The sequence below is a fragment of the Hemiscyllium ocellatum genome, chromosome 18 (assembly GCF_020745735.1).
Source record: "Hemiscyllium ocellatum isolate sHemOce1 chromosome 18, sHemOce1.pat.X.cur, whole genome shotgun sequence".
Lineage (NCBI taxonomy): Eukaryota > Metazoa > Chordata > Chondrichthyes > Orectolobiformes > Hemiscylliidae > Hemiscyllium > Hemiscyllium ocellatum.
In genome coordinates this window covers 48413201-48429726 of record NC_083418.1, presented here as the reverse complement: position 1 = coordinate 48429726, position 16526 = coordinate 48413201, and the positions used below count along the sequence as shown (strand labels likewise).

Here is a 16526-nt window from a genome sequence, read left to right as displayed (position 1 = left end):
AGAATCTGGACAGAGAAAAGATTTAACTTTTTGACACCAGTGACCCTTGGAATCCTCCAACAATTTTTAGTTTTGTTTGCTTCAGATCACCACTGTCCACACCACCTTTATTTTAACGCTCCTACAATACGCAGTTGGGTTGAAAAGATGAAGTAGCAAGATTCCATCCAACTGCCTACAAATTAGTTCATTCAGAGCTGTCAGAAAGGTGTAGTCAAGTTTCTCCATGAATCACTGTTTCAATTCTTGCAGACCATACATTGCTGGTCAATCAGAGGCCAGCAGCTCGTGGGTCCTAAAGTCTGCTGGTCAAGGCCTACTCCTCTGGAACCAGCAGTGAGAAGATACGTACTCATAAGTACTTCTCATGGGGAGGTGGGATCAGAGGCTTTTGACACAAGGTTGGGTCAGGGGAGGTCGGGGGAGTGACTCCTTTCAGGGAGGACATTCTCTTCCCAGCTCCCATCCATATTTCTCGTGTTCTCTCTCCACCTGTAAAGTTCACGTTTTGGGTCCAGTGATCCCTCTTCAGAACAGTTCTGAAGTTGGGCCACTGGACCTTTAAAAATATACTCCGCACAGACTCTGCCAGATCTGCTGCATTTTCCCAGCAATTTCTGTTTCCATTCACTGAAATCTGGCCTGCTGCCTTTTTTATATATATTAAAAAAAAAGTGCCCTGAAATCCTTTACGTGCACTTGTATTTTTGAAGAAAGTTCTTCAAGCATGCAATCTGTGGCAAAATGTGAGATAACCAGACAGCTAGTACCCTAGAGGAGGTGTAAAGGAGTGATGATTTCAAGGTAAGCAGCAAGGCTCTAGGGTCAGGGGTCAACCACCCAAATGCTGTAATTCGGATTGCGTGAGGTAGGCTATCGCAATGGATAAGGTAGGAAAGAGTCTGGGAAATGGTAAGGAGTTAAGAAATATTTGGAAGATTTTAACTGATTTCCTAAAGGTTTATAATTTTTATATTTATCACAGCATTGATTGCAGACTTCGATAAACTTAGACTGTTGCAAGGTGACACTTAGTGGCCAGAACCTGTAACTGCAAACAAAACTTGTGAGTGTAAAATATGAATACACCATTTTGCTGTTGCTGTATTAGAAGCAAACATTGTCTGACATTTTAACATTGAAATTTCCTATCACAATGCCATCTAATATACATAACAGGAGCAGCAGGTAAATGCTGATACATTTTAACAATGGGACAGTCAACTGCTGTAGATATTTCTACTCCCACACTCTCACTAATCCTTCTCTCCCTCCTTAATTAGCTTTCACCACTTGGTCGGATATTAAATTTGGTGAGATTCAGTGATGTTCGTGTACAATGTTCTTAATCATGAATTAGCCATGGGAAGTGCAATGTTACAGGGATTTGGTAGGGCAGTGGATCTGGGTGGAATGCTCTTCAGAGGGTCGGTGTGGACTTGATGGGCTAAATAGCCTGCTTCCACACTAAGGATTATATGATCAAGCCCCAAGTGTCCTGTCAAGTTTGGAATTTTTCCATTTCAAAAAATCATGGAAAGTAAATGAGTATAGACGAAATCTATCCATACGTTCACCAACTGCAGAAGATTCTGAATCACTTATCAGAAAGTTAGTTACTTGGAAGCATTTTGAATTTATAGTTTATTGTGGGCTGAAAAGGTACCTTTTTGCTGCTGTTTTATGGTGCAACCCAATCAGTGGCCCGCATTAATACACAGGCCTTCTTTGCAGACAGACAGAACATGTACGTGCAGTGTGCTGTTTCAGCTGGGAGGTGATAGCTATTCATTAGTTGTTTTCTCTTGGCAATGCTTGTCTAAACAAGTCAACCTGACTAAGATGTAGGAAAACTTTGGCAGTTAACAGTCTATCAGTATTAATTGCTACATTCTTTATTGGCAATGCTTCTACTGATCAGAGTCCACTTGCCAATCAATCAGCACACTCGTCCCAATAAATGTTGTCTTTGCCCTTGAATTGGTACTCTTGCAAAGTGTCTTGATGAATACAAGATGAAAAGGGAGTCCTTTCTCAACAATACTTGAGTTCAACCAAATAACTGTAACACCAATAACTCAATTCTTTTAGTTACTCAAGACCAATGAAGTATGTTTTCAATGTTTCATCTCATTAAGTCAGCACTACTAACCACGGTCCCTTGGTTGAAATGTTCAGTATTTGGCTTGCTTATCTACTCATTGTTTCAAGGCTGTTTGTGGTGCTCAAAGGTCCCCTGAAACTCCCTGAACACTTACATAGTTTAACATCTGACTCATTCTTCAGCCAAAATAAGCTTTCATTGATTAGTTTCAGAAATTGCCTTAACTTACATTCGTTAAACTAAGTCAAAATGACTCAAACCACTTGGTTCATTCAGTGAATCCCTTGAAGCAACAAAAAAAAATCAAGTTCTTAATCTCAGACATGAAGATATTCATGACAGTATGTGCTGATTGTTGTTCTGAGTTTTTGACCATGCCATTTTGAAGCTCTTTGTTGTTGATGTGATGAAGATTTCAACTGTATTGTCAACATCCTGCGAGTTACCATTGACGAGAAATTGGACTTCACCTATAAATACTGTGGCTTTGAGAGCAGATGAGAGGCTAGGAGTCCTGCACTGAGTACTCCCCTCCCAATTCCTCAGAGCCTGTCTATCATCTACAAGAGACAACTCAGGATTGTCATATTCCCCACTTAGCTGGAGACATGCAGGTCTGCTTGGGATGGGTAATATATGCTGGCATAACCAGCAATGTCCATGTCTCATTACATTTTTTTAAAAATTCCAGAATTCTCCCATGAATTTGGAACCTTGATTCAGTTGGATCGCCATCAATGGTCCATCATAAGCGAAGAACTGTGTTAACTTCTTGATGACATTTGGGCAGTACCTCTATCTACTGAACCACCATCCTCTTCTTGTCCTTGGGTCTCCACTTCCTTAGCAGAGTTCCATTTCTCAGTATATGCAGTAGCATTCTCGAATACCCTTAGCTTCAATTTCCGATTGAGCCAGTTGGAGTTACCTTACCTCTGGATTGCTGTTCCTCAATCAGAGAAGTCTTATTGAACATTTCCTTTAGATTGTCCACATCACCAAGTAAGTTTGTGATAATTAAGTACCTGTGGGTGGTGATAATTTGACATCTAACAATGAATTTTTCTTACAACAGTACAAATGAAGGAAAAGTTCCTGAAACCATTCCCTATAACTGCTGTATCTCCTTGACATCACTTGTCTTCATTAGTATTACAAAGGCTACAACTGTCACACTGTCAAATAGGAATTAGGAATTCCTATGAATTATTTTTGTTGATAGGTAAACCAAGTGCCTACAGTTACCTTGCAAATACTAGGTCACTCTCTCTAGGTGCACCCAATGTAAAGGTATGGGTATATGTTCCCTGCTAATACCATTTATAAAATTTTGGTATTGATGTCACACTCTGCCTTTCCTCAGCAAAATAATTTGAGTGTTTCCTGTATGTAACCCTATGACTACATGTCAATGAGACAATAGGTTGCTTGCTTGCATCATTTGAGGAAAAAAGCTGCAATTCCTTCCTGACAATTCCCTCCAACTGTCAGTTACCGCATTTACTTCCTCTGCATACTCAGCAATGGTTATACTTCATCTTACGGCTACAGTCAGACTACCACTTGATCTGTTGAACTCTCAATTGTCCAGGATCTCTTCTCTGCATTATGACATGATTCTCTGGTAAATGATAAATGCCATGGATTTGCCTTACAATTTCCAGCAATCTGCACTATAATCTCCCATCATGTGCCAATGGAAATATAAGTCCCTAGACATCACTTCTACCCTTGGCAACTCACTTTCTTGCCTGAGGAGTTTCTGAGGCATTCCCAATTGTTCCTTCATTTTCCTGGTTACTTGCCTCCTTTCACTTTCCCACTATCTATTCCCTGGCTTTTAGGGATGACGAAGAAGGTTTTAGGTTTTATGGACCAGCTTTACAATTGTCAGCCCTTTCCGCTGCCAGTCTTGGTGGTGCAACATTCTGATTTTCGGTGTGTGTGTGTGTGTGTACTAATGGATGGAATGACTTTTTAATTTTCCAAGAGAATTAGTTCCCTTAGAATCTGATATGTAGCCTCACTCTTTAATGCCAACATCCAAAGATCAGACTTACTTGCCTTTACTGTCGAAAAGTCTACTCAGGTTTTTTTTAGATTAGATTAGATTACTTACAGTGTGGAAACAGGCCCTTTGGCCCAACAAGTCCACACCGACCCACCGAAGTGCAACCCACCCATATCCCTACATTTACCCCTTACCTGACACTATGGGCAATTTAGCATGGCCAATTCACCTGACCCGCACATTTTTGGACTGTGGGAGGAAACCGGAGCACCCGGAGGAAACCCACGCAGACACGGGGAGAATGTGCAAACTCCACACAGTCAGTCACCTGAGTCGGGAATTGAACCCGGGTCTCTGGCGCTGTGAGGCAACAGTGCTAACCACTGTGCCACCTTGCCGCCCACATTCAGTTATTTCAAAATTTCCACCTGGCATGCCTCAGGAACTAACTTGTGCAGTTTCTCTGCCTCAAAATCAGTGGAAACTTCCTCAGAAAGCGAAGCGTTTACTTGATGAACTGTTCCTGTCCGGAATTCCTGATGAAGGGCTTATGCCTGAAACATCGAATTTCCTGTTCCTTGGATGCTGCCTGACCTGCTGCGCTTTTCCAGCAAACGTTTTCAGCTCTGATCTCCAGCATCTGCAGACCTCACTTTCTCCTTAGACAGCTCTTCCTTGACAATATGTTCATCAGAGTTAGAGGCCACCTTAGTTCCAACATTTTAAGTTGGTATTTCCTTTATCCATTTCTCTTTTCTGAAATGCTGTTTTCCTTTCACTTCCCTCTCTGTGAAGTGCTTTTCTCTTAAGGTCAAGTTTTGAAAAAAATTATAATTCCCTTTTCTGCTTTTTTGTTTCTTGATTTTAAAGCTGCTTAATCTGCAACTGAATTCTCACTAACACAGTTGTCTCGTCATTTGATTTATACTGCTATTCTTACAACTTCAAATATGCTATTTCCTCAGTTGTATCAGCTTTCATAGCCCCTACTTTTAATTCTAGCTCTAACTTCCTAGCCAATTCAATTAGCCAAAATCTTGGTTATTCTTTACAAATCATTCAGGGATAATTCCTCCCTCCCCAGAAAGGTCATAACTGTCAAATCCATTTTGATAAAAATAAGGCACAAGAAACTTGGTGTTTTTCCTTTTGCCTTTTCCAAGTTTTGGTTTTCTGCTTTAAGGTAAATGATGTCCACCTTTCATGTCCCACTGCAATTCCCCCACTTGTGTGTCACCACCAACATTGGAGCAGGGCACTTTTGCTCTAGTCCTGCTACTCCACAGGGCTCAACATAAAGTAATACTATGTCCAGTTACCAAGATGAGTAATTGAATACTTTCTCATGAGGAATTTAAAAAAAAAACTATTGATAAGGATTCTTAATATACACTATTGAGTTCATTATCAAAACAAAAGTTATTCGATAGATATGCAATAATTGGTTAACATACACTGTAAATAATATGGAAGAATAAATGTCCCTAAATGTTCCACAAGAGCACAAACATTCTCTTCAAGAAAAAAATTAAAGTTAAACAAATTTCTCTGCAGCGATTGGCATTCTACAGGAAAAAGAGAATCCTGTTGGCTAATGGTTTATTTTTAAGACAATGGGATAAAGTGTCGGATGTTCCAGTATTTGTGGCATATATGGCCAATTCACTAATCATGCACAGTTGTCTCAGGAATTTTGTAGAAACCGCTTGCTCAGTATGATGTAGAGGTTCCAATGAGAAATAAATAACTCACGATATATTCACAGCATCTGAAACTAATTCCTGTTTCCTCAATCCTATAAGTCTAAGTTTTCCAAGGAATACTAAATAGAAAGCATCACTGTAACAAAAATTAAGTGAAGGTCAGAAATTTGTGATTGCATGATGTGAAGGTTGGAATTTGATAACCTGGTTTTCCAGCATGAAGGATATTCTGATGGAGGTTAGCATTGTCTCAGTTGGAATAGGGCACTACAACATGGTAAAGATTTAAAATACAAGGTAGTGTGTGTCGAATGGTACATTTAGAGGTTGACGGAACATGAACTGAGTCTTCAACTCAGCCCACTATTTTAACAAGATGCAGTATTATTGGTGGATGTTGCAGTCTGTGGCATACTTGGCTCTCCTATTTATAAAAACCGTAACAAATTTTTAATCTATTTCTGAATATAATACCAAGGATTATTAAAACTATTGCAAGATCACATCAAATGCCATTTCTGCAGATGTAACAATATTCCAGATAACTCGTGTGAATTAGAAGATCATTTGTAGAAGGGATGGAGTGAGTTGAATCTCATGAGGGCCTGAGGAATATAGGCTTTCGTGAGAAATGTGGTTAACTGGCTGTCTGGACATTGAGCAACTCGGAGTATCTTGTAATATATTCTGGGCGTTGAGGTAAAACTGTTATTGGGGAATGCTATATGGCTTCCTGTTCTGCATCTGCCATGAGTGTGGTAAATGCCACAAATTCATGATGTGCCAGTCGGAGTGGGTATCTGCCAATTTTTGCTAACAGCTGGCTCCAAAGGCATTCAGTTTGCTCAGCTTAAAACAGCACCTACAGGCATGACCGTGGCTGTTAGCCACATGCGTCTCTCATCCTCAGACATTGGGACCTGATAATTGTTAACCCCTCAGTAGTGCCTAATGGCACTACTCCAGTCCACTTGCAGGATGCTTATGAAACAGAGACCTGCAATTCAGGGTGCACCAGCAACTAGCATTGAAAAATTGCTGCAAGAATACTTTGTGCGGAGGGACAAGCATCCAGCTCGGTGTTTCTCAGGGTTGTTGCCTTGCACTCTCAGCACTCACTCACTTAACATTGACCTGCATCCTTATGGTATCCTGCATAATAGCACTGTCAAACGTCGCTTGCCTTGCTGGTCAACAATGCTCAAAGGGACATTCGTGTATGACAGTGCGCTTGTCAATCTCACCTGCACCACATGCCAGTAGCTTGCATGGCAAAGATATTTCTCATGCAACAAGCAAACAGCAATGACTGTCGGTCTTAGAGGAGTAGTCCTCACCTAAGTTCATGGAGGCATCCGTCACTCCCAGCCCAGTAAGTAAAGAGAATGGGAAGGATAGTTGTATTTAAAAGCGGGGATACAGTAAGACATGGGTGGGAACATGGCAATGCAAGAGGAGAATTCATCCATGGTCAGGAGCAGCCTGGCTTCAAGAGGGCAACAAGGTAACATCATGCCTTGCATGGTCAACCTGTATGCCAGAGGCTGGGGAGGAAAGTTGGGTGGATGTATGGTTTGGCTGGGAACATGAGGCGCAAAGTCTGTGGGGTTCATGAGATGGGTTATCGGGAAGACTGAAAATTGAAACTATGCAATAAGAAAGAAAATTGGTGTGACCACACCTGGAGCGGGTGTGTCTCACCCTTTGAGGGAGGAGGCTGCAAGATCCCTTTAATGTGGGGCCTTGTAGAGGGGATGAGCATTACATATAGAGACAGTCTGTAAATGTACAGACTGTATATGTACAAGAGACAGACTTGCAGTGTCCCTAATTGTTGGCAGATCGAAAGCATTAATAGCTTTTGTGCTATACACCACCTTGCCCCAGACATTGCTTCATTCACAGCAATATGTCTGCACAGAGGCACCAGGGCAAGAATGGGATGTTTGAGTATGTGGTGGTGGTGGTGGGGGGGGGAGGTGGTTGGGGGGGGACAAAAGTGCCAACAAATCCAATTGCCCTCTATATACTTGTTCATCTTACTTCCAAATGGTAAAGTAAACTTTTGACACAGGCATCAATCCATAGTACATTCTGTATAGATTACCTTACACTGAAAGACTGAAGCGACTGGGCTTGTATACCTTTGAGTTTAGAAGACAGAGGGGATCTGATTGAGATATATAAGATTATGAAAGGATTGGACACTCTGGCAGCAGGAAACATGTTTCCGCTGATGGGTGAGTGCTGAACCAGAGGACACAGCTTAAGAATACGGGCTAGACCATTTAGGACAGAGATGAGGAGAAACTTCTTCACCCAGAGAGTGGTGGCTGTGTGGAATGCTCTGCCCCAGAGGGCAGTGGAGGCCCAGTCTCTGGATTCATTTAAGAAAGAGTTGGATAGAGCTCTCAAAGATAGTGGAATCAAGGGTTTTGGGGATAAGGCAGGAAGAGGATACTAATTAGGAATGATCAACCATGATCATATTGAATGGCGGTGCAGGCTCGAAGGGCTGAATGGCCTACTCTTGCACCTATTGTCTATTGAAATTAGGCAGTTTACTGGCATAGTTACATTCAGGTCTAAACTGAGACTGAAACAGTTTGTGTAGTGCACAAACCAATTAAATTTATCCAAACATGATACTTTTATGTGCAGTGGGCTCTGATCTGTTCCACCAGAAAGCCCTCAAAGGTTATTTCTATGTGTTGTCCCAAGTACTGCAGTTAGAGTGGACAGAGCCTGCTTGGCCATTAATAAATTGGCCTTGAAGGGTTGGTCAGGTAACCCAGGAACCTTTTGTTTCTGGACACCCCAGGCATGCTGAGGTCTTGCAAGAGGCAAGTGGTCCTTCCTCGGCTTGAACCAAGGGACCACCCTTGATTGTCCAAAGGGCTTTTCAAGAGTCCTATTGCTGTGGATCTGGAGTCACATGTAGGCTAGACTAGTTAAAGAGGACAGGTTTCCTTCCCCAAAGGACTTTGGTGAACCAGGTGGATTTTTTTGACAAATCAGTGCATTCATGGGTATCGCTAGACTCTTAATTCCAGATGTTTGTTGAATTCGAATTCGGCCATCTGCCATGGTGGAATTTGAAACTGGGTCTGCAGGACATATCCGAGGTCTCTGGATTAGTAGACTAGCAATAATAGACTAAGACATTGCCACTCCAGTATTGGGCACTATTCCAGATCCCTTCTCCTGGAATGATGGAAAGGAAAAAATTGAGTGAGATGAAAGTAGGTAACACAGCTGTTAGTGTTGGTGGAGCAAAGGTGATTAGGTACCCGAGGCAAGTGAGTAGGCAGCATAGAGGCCATGCAGAGATAATGTGGAAATTTGGGAGAAAACAAGAGTGAGGGAGGGAAGATATTGAAATGAATGATGGTGATAGAGCATGACTCTCGATGGGAGGTGATGCAGCAGCAGAAAAGAATAGTGTCACTGAGAGGTAATAGAGAGTAGAGTATGGCACTTACCTTGATGGAACAGACAAACTCATTATCCTCCTTGTTGCACTATTCGCCATTCTTCTGACTGCATTAACCAGATGGCATCCTCTCATCAAGTTGGCAGACTAGTGGCATGGACTCCTCTGGTCTTCCATGCAGAGGTCACCTCTTCTGCACTACCCCATCCACCAGGAGTAGAGAATCACAGTGCTATTTTCCTCTTCTCCGATACCTACTGAGCAAATATCTGTCATTGAGGATGTCAGCTTTGGAATGTCAGTGCTTGCCCAGATGCACGATCACCTTTTAAACATGGCCTAGGCTTGAGGGATTATGCTGTGTTGGCAGAGACTCTGGGAATGGCACATGGTACAATCAGGTTAGAATTAAGTGAAAAACCTGCCAAGAGAGGTGAGATAAATAATTTGAGGCAAGATTGGTAAGAGGTGAGAGATCAGTGAGAAACCCTGTCATTCAGATCACAAAACTGACATTTAACTGACAATATAGAATTTAATGCATAGTCACTACATGGAATAAACAGACGCAGATTACTTAGATCTTAAACAAGTTTTTCTTTTCAAACTATATATACCATTACAGGATATGAAAACTGAAGTAAAATATCTGAGCATTTCATTGACTCGTAATTGCCAAACATAAGTCTTATGTCATTTTTGGACTTGTTCTACATTTTGCTGCCCAAGTTTCTTAAGCTTATTCTGGATAATTTTTTGAATTTGTTAATATGGCTTATATCTGTTGTGGGCAGATGCTTCATCTGAGACCTTCAGTCGAAGTGGGAGCAAATTCTCTGCTCACAAATTTTGTTCCATGGATGATAACGAGGAATGAAAAAGGAATCGTGCATTGAATAAGGATTCATGAAGGTGGTGTCCTGCATCTCCTGCACCAGAAATATTATTTTGTTGATCAACAACAGCTTTCATTTCTATAGCACGTAGTAACATTGTACACTTGAATATCATAACATTTAAATGCATTTTATCGAGCCTAAACGTGGAAAATTAATACAAAATCAAAAAAAGAAATATTCAAACAGATTCAGACATTAGGACATACTTGCTAAATGAGGGTGTTTTAAGGACCATTCTCTAGAATGCAAGAGACTGAGAACGGTTTGCAGAAGAAATTACAGAGATTAGCATTGAGGGGACTTTGTTTTAAAGCTTATCTTCAAAATAATCATGAAAAATCTTTCTAATATTGCATTTTCTTTTTAAAGGATCACTTTTTAACTGTTATCTACAATGTTGTTTTATAAACCACAAAGTCGATTCTGTTGTCAGGTATGATATCTCCCTTCTGCTCCCCTTTTGAGCTCTAGAGCATCTGAACAGCACAGGCTACAAACACTGACCTGAACATAACAGCATTCCTGCCAGGGTTTGTACAAATGCTTCTCTGGGAAAGCAGACGGAGTTAAGCACAAGCACAAGTAACAATTGAAAAGCAAGATGTGGAGTGGTTTGCGACATCTGCTGATATTGTTGTCAAATGCTGTTTCTGCCTGTCAGTTTTCTGGGAATATTTCAGCAACATTATCTTTTCAATCTGGTGTGTTCACAAACCAAGGTGAAACGGCAGCATTCAAACACACTGAACCACCATTTTCACAAATACTTGGCACAGCCATTCTTGCAAAATGTCTCCTCCTCTCCATAGTTTTACATTAGGGAACGCACTATTCTAAAGCATGTAGATTATTGATTTTATGTTGAAAATCTTGACAACCTTGTAAGGAGGTTGTCTCTTCTGGTAAATGCTGTTGAAGATGTAGGAAGTAATATTTCATAAAACATACTTCAAAGTGCTGACTTTTTCTGGCTTACTGATCACTTAATGTCTCTTCGGCTGTGCTCACTCACCCGTGTTAACATCTTTCATCTCATTGAAAGTTTTATTTCCTAAGCTTTTTTCAAGTCCATAAGCAATTGAGAAATTAAAAATCAGCCACTTGTCCTCTTTATTCTTGTAGATTTCTTCATATTCTCTGAACGATAGGCAACATAAATGAGAAGCAAAATTAATATGACCACAAAATGCAAGTCAAAATCCTGAAGTCAAAGCCAGCAGGAATGTAACTTAATACAGTTACCTTGAAGCAATGGCTAAATCATAGGTCTTTATGCAATGCAGATTTTATTTGTTAGTTTGTTAAACTAAAAGAAGAACAAAAATTGCTAGAGAAGTTCAGAGCACAGTTAATAGTTTTGGACAATGTCCTTTCATCAGAATTGACGAAAGATAAAAATGCAAAGACTTTTTAAACAAGAGTTGTTGGAGAGGGGTAGGAAGAACCAAGGACTAGGTTTGTAATGTGGTAAAAGCTCTGAGAAAGTTAAATAACATTTTAAAAACAAAGTCTCTAAGACCCTGTTCTGTACAATGTCTGAGGCCCCAAACACACTTGACCAGTGAAGCAATGATTGACTTGTTCTTCTTTCAATTCAGAATACTGTATTCACTGCTTATTATGTGGTTGCTTGTACATTGAGGGGACCAAACACAAACTGGGTACTCACTTTGCAGAATACCCCATTCAGTCCACAAGCATAATGATTTGCTTGCCATCTGAATCCTCCACAATTGTCCCACATGCTGACCTTATTGTCTGTGCCCTGTAGCAATGCTCCAGTGAAGCTCAATGTATGGTCAAGAAACTGCACCCTGTCTTTTAACTTGGTATCCTATCCAAGCTTCACTTGGAGGTCGCCACTGATGATGTTACCTAGTCAGGTAATGAAACGTCTGGATATCAAACCTACAGCTCAGCGAGCAAACCTTACACCCTAAACCTCAATCTGAGCTACAAACTTTGCGAAAACTTGGTATTCCTTGGGCACTTTTGTTTCTTCACTGTAGAGTCATGCAGTACCCTTCATTCCAACCAATTTATGTCAACCATAATCCCAAACTAAAGTCCCACCTGCTTGGCCCACATCCCTCCAAACATTTCTTCTCAGTGTACTTATCCAAATGTCTTTTAAACATTGTAACTGTACCCGCATCCACCTTTTCCTCCATAGCAACTATACTCTTTTAGTGTTAAGTCTTCCCTGACTCCATCCTATCACAGATCTTCGGTCTTGCTGGCTCCTTCTGATACCTCTGGTTTAAAAATTCTTACACCTCTATTTCTCTTCAGTTCTGATGAAAGCTAACCAACCTGTTTCTGTTCACATCCTGTCTGCTCTACTGAGTTTTCCAGCACTTTGTTCTTTTTTCAGATTTTCAGCACTGCATAGTATTTTGCTTTCATTCCCTAAATCGTCAGGTTTTCTCCGGTTGTCAGCTTTGTTTGAATGTATTGAACAACTTTTCCCAAGTTTGTGGATTGCCGTTTGTATTACCTAGATATCTCCTTAAAAAGTTATCCTTTTAAGGAAAGACTATTACAGAACTCGTGTCACCATTAATTGATTTCCAGAAAAATATGCTGATTGTACGAATGTATGAAATAGTAAGCTGTTCACCCCTCAAGAATTCTCTGCTATTCAATTAGATCACAGATGATCTGTTTGTGTTTTGCATTCCACATTCCAATTAACTCCTGATAGCTTTTGGTTTTATTGCCTAACAAGATCCATCAACTTCTACCTTAAAAATACTTAATGACCACCCACTACCACCTTCTGAAGTTGCAACTCCCAAAATTTCTCTATCTTCTATGACATGTTTCTCTTTTAAGTTTGCCCTAAAAGGGCAATCACACATTTTAAAATAATGTCCACTATTTCTAGGCTTGCCCAGAAGAAAAAGCATCCTTTCCACCTTCTACAGGGTAAGACCAGGAGAACGTGAGGACTATAGATGCTGGAGATCAGAGTCAGTGTGTGCTACTGGAAAAGCACAGCCGGTCAGGCAGCATCTGAGGAACAGTCGAATTGACATTTCGAACATAAGCTCTTCATCAGGAATTGGGTGGGACTGGTTAAGACCAGTCAGAATCTAATAGGCTTCAATCAAGTTGCCCCTCACTCTTCTAATCGCTGGTGAATTAGCCATAGCCTGTCCAATCTATTCTCATACAATAATCCACTCATTCCAGATACCAATCGAGTAAACATCTTCTGAACTAGCTCCGGTGTATTTACATCCTTCCTTAAATAAGAAATGATGAATCTATTGTCAGAAAAACTCATCTGGTTCACTAATGTACTTTAAGAAAGGAAACTGTCATCCTTACCTGGTCTGGTCTACATGTGACTCCAGACCCACAGCAATGTGTTGATTCTTAACTGCCTTCTGAGCATTTAGGGTGAGTAATAAATGCAGTCTGGCCAGTGACTCCCTTATCCGGTGAACACATTTTTAAAAAAGACCAAAATTACACAGTTGGAGTTGTGGTATCACCAATGCCCTATATAATTACAGCATAATATTTTCACTTTTATCTTCAGTTGCTTTCATAATAAAAGATAATGCCCCATTAGCCTCCTTGATTACGTCTTGTACCTGCGTCGTGACGTCTTATGACTCTGACACTAGAACACCTAAATTTTTGTACACCTCGGAATTCTGCAGTTGTTCTCCATTAATTTAATACTCTGCTATTCCATTTAATGAACCAAAGTGAGTGACTTCACATTTTACATATTGTACTCCATCTGCCAGATTATTTTACCTACATCTGTCTGCAATCTCCTTGCATCACCTTCACAACATACTTCCCTACCTTAGTGTTGTCTGCAAATTTAATTGCTATGCCTTCAAGTTGTCAAATCTTGCTAATCAAAAAAATCTTTATGCAAACTGTTAGTTTTCTCCCAGCCGAACAGTCCAGTATCCATGGTTATATGCTACTTCTGATATCATGAGTTTTTATTTTCCTTGATAATCTTTGATGTGGAACCTGATTAAATGACTTCTGGAAATCTATGCACATATGTTTACAAGCTCCCCTTTATCCACAGTGCATAATAATCCTTCTAAAAACTCCAGTATATTAGCTAAATATGATTTCCCTTTGAAACCATGCTGAGTCTTCCTGGTTTTTCTCAAGTGCATAGCTATCATTTGTTTAATGATTGATTGAACATCACCTTTGCCCCCTGCCCCAGTTTTTGTCTCTCTCTCTCTCTCTCTCTCTCTCTCTCTCTCTCTCTCCATAAATAGAAGAGTCATATTTGCCCATTTCCAGTCTGATTGAATTTTTAATGAAACTAGGGAGGTTTAGAAAATTTACACTGATGGATCTACTACCTCATTAAAGTTTTTTTTAGAAAACGGTGATAGGATAAAGTCCATCTGGACCTGGAGACTTGTTGGCATGCAGCTGACAATTTATTGTCCTTCATTTTGTGAGCAATTTAAAAATATACAGTGATTTAGTTAATTTAAAAATATAATTAAGAATTCTTATTTTTCTTCCTTCAGGGATTTTCATTCGAATGAATGTAATGATGCAAGTCAAACTACACCTTCAGAAACATTGGGAAGGTCATCCAAATGATCTTTCAAGTGTGTATTTATACAGCCAGCAATGACATTGTTTAACCATAGAAAGCATTACAATCTAATCTAATCCAATCCTACCTATATACTTTTATAGTATTGGTCCTGTTAAGTGGTTTGTTTAAGGATGCTGGTTGACTTTTTCACCCCCTTCCTTTTCAGTTTAGGATAGATGTATCCAATCTTCCTAGCTGAGATGGATGTGCTAATGAAATAACTGTGATATATTCATATCCAAAGTAACTGCTTCATCTATGTCTATTATAAATTATTGACATTATACCTTTCAAGACTGACACCAATACCAATGTATGCCATAAGTATTTATAAAACAGAAGGATGAATTCACTGGAACTTTTTACTTTTGATCATGATCAAGTTGAATTGTTTTGAGTATTTGCACATGCACATAGCCAAGTGACATAGTCACAAAGTGCTATTCCTATACAATGCTATGGCAGTTTACAGTGCAGAAGGAAGATGTCCAGTTTATTTGGACTGCATGACTTATCAGCTTTAGACTAATCCTAAAGTATTTGCACATTAGAGCTCGTGCAATTGTTTAAATGCTGCTAAAAGCTGTGGGCCTTGTCAGATGAGGAAATCTAGTATGTACATACATGGGAACACAGTCAAATTGGTCTGATCTACACTGTATTCCTCTGAAATAAAGAATGGTACAGAACAGGACTTATATATAGGTAGAAATGCTTTTCACTTAGAATCAAAATTAAAGTGCCTCTTTGTTGGAGCAGGCATCTTCACAACCATTTATGCATGTATTTTTAATCCAAAGATGTCAAAAAAATGTTACAACGACACGTTAACAGATTGCAATTGTTTGTCTGTCTCTTTAGTGGAAACGTGAGCAAGAGTTTGATTTACAGTTATTGGAAAAAGCTGTGAAAGGAGAACATAACAATCTTCAAGATGGGCTTATAAAGCAGGAAGTACCAGCAATGGAAGCCGATGTGGAGCCATTAGACTACGATCTGGATCTCAGCAAAGAGGTGATAATATTAGTATATGACTGCCAATTATCTACTAGTAAAAGAAGAACTTGGGTTTTTAAAGCACCTTGTACAGCCTCAGGATACCCTAAAGCACTACACAGTCAATTAATTACTTTTGAGGTTTAAATACTGCAGCAGTAGAAACCAATTTGCGCACTCTAGGAGCCTACAGGGAGGCATTAAACAACTACAGGGAGGCATTAAGTCAGTCTGGTTAGTTGGAAGATGTGTCGATGAGTACACTAGAGAGAATAATACCATGGGCTCTCAAAAGCCTTGAGTTAGTTGAAATGGCAAAAAAAAAGGTCCCTCTTTACTGCAATGATGCTTCACCCACGAATCACTTAGCTGCAAATGTCTGGAGTAGGACTTGAAGCTATGACTTCTTGATTTAGAAACGTGAATGCTGCGGCTGAGCCATTGCTGACACCTAATGTAAATTCTTACACTAATCTAAAAGCTTTGTTTTGTTGATTCAACAGGAAGAAGTAGTGCTGACAAAGCTGTAAAGACATGTTGGAATGGTGTATAATTAATGTGATAGGTTATTCCAGTTAGCATATAAAAATACCAGAACCAAACAAACCAACTGATCACGAATGACCATATTATATATTGGATTTTCCCAAAGAACAATTGCTCTATGTCTTAAATGCTTAATATTGACGTTGATTGGTTTCAATTAGCATGTGTTCAATAAGTCAGACACCCTGTTTCCTGATGAGGTGTAATTAAATGTGTCAAGTGTTTGAAGCAATAATA

At 39.9% G+C, this 16526-nt stretch overlaps 1 protein-coding gene across 3 annotated transcripts in view; it reads left to right on the top strand.

The window, feature by feature from the left end:
* The window catches only part of LOC132824443 (pleckstrin homology domain-containing family A member 7-like), a 459010-nt gene that overhangs the window by 425528 nt on the left and 16956 nt on the right, over nt 1–16526 (top strand). For 2 of the 3 annotated variants that reach the window (XM_060838944.1, XM_060838943.1), the window contains exon 24: nt 15609–15761. In XM_060838944.1, coding sequence (XP_060694927.1) covers nt 15609–15761 — 153 coding nt within the window. Of the gene's footprint in view, nt 1–14673; nt 14724–15608; nt 15762–16526 lie in introns of those variants that run through there. The other variant, XM_060838946.1, reaches the window with a different exon arrangement.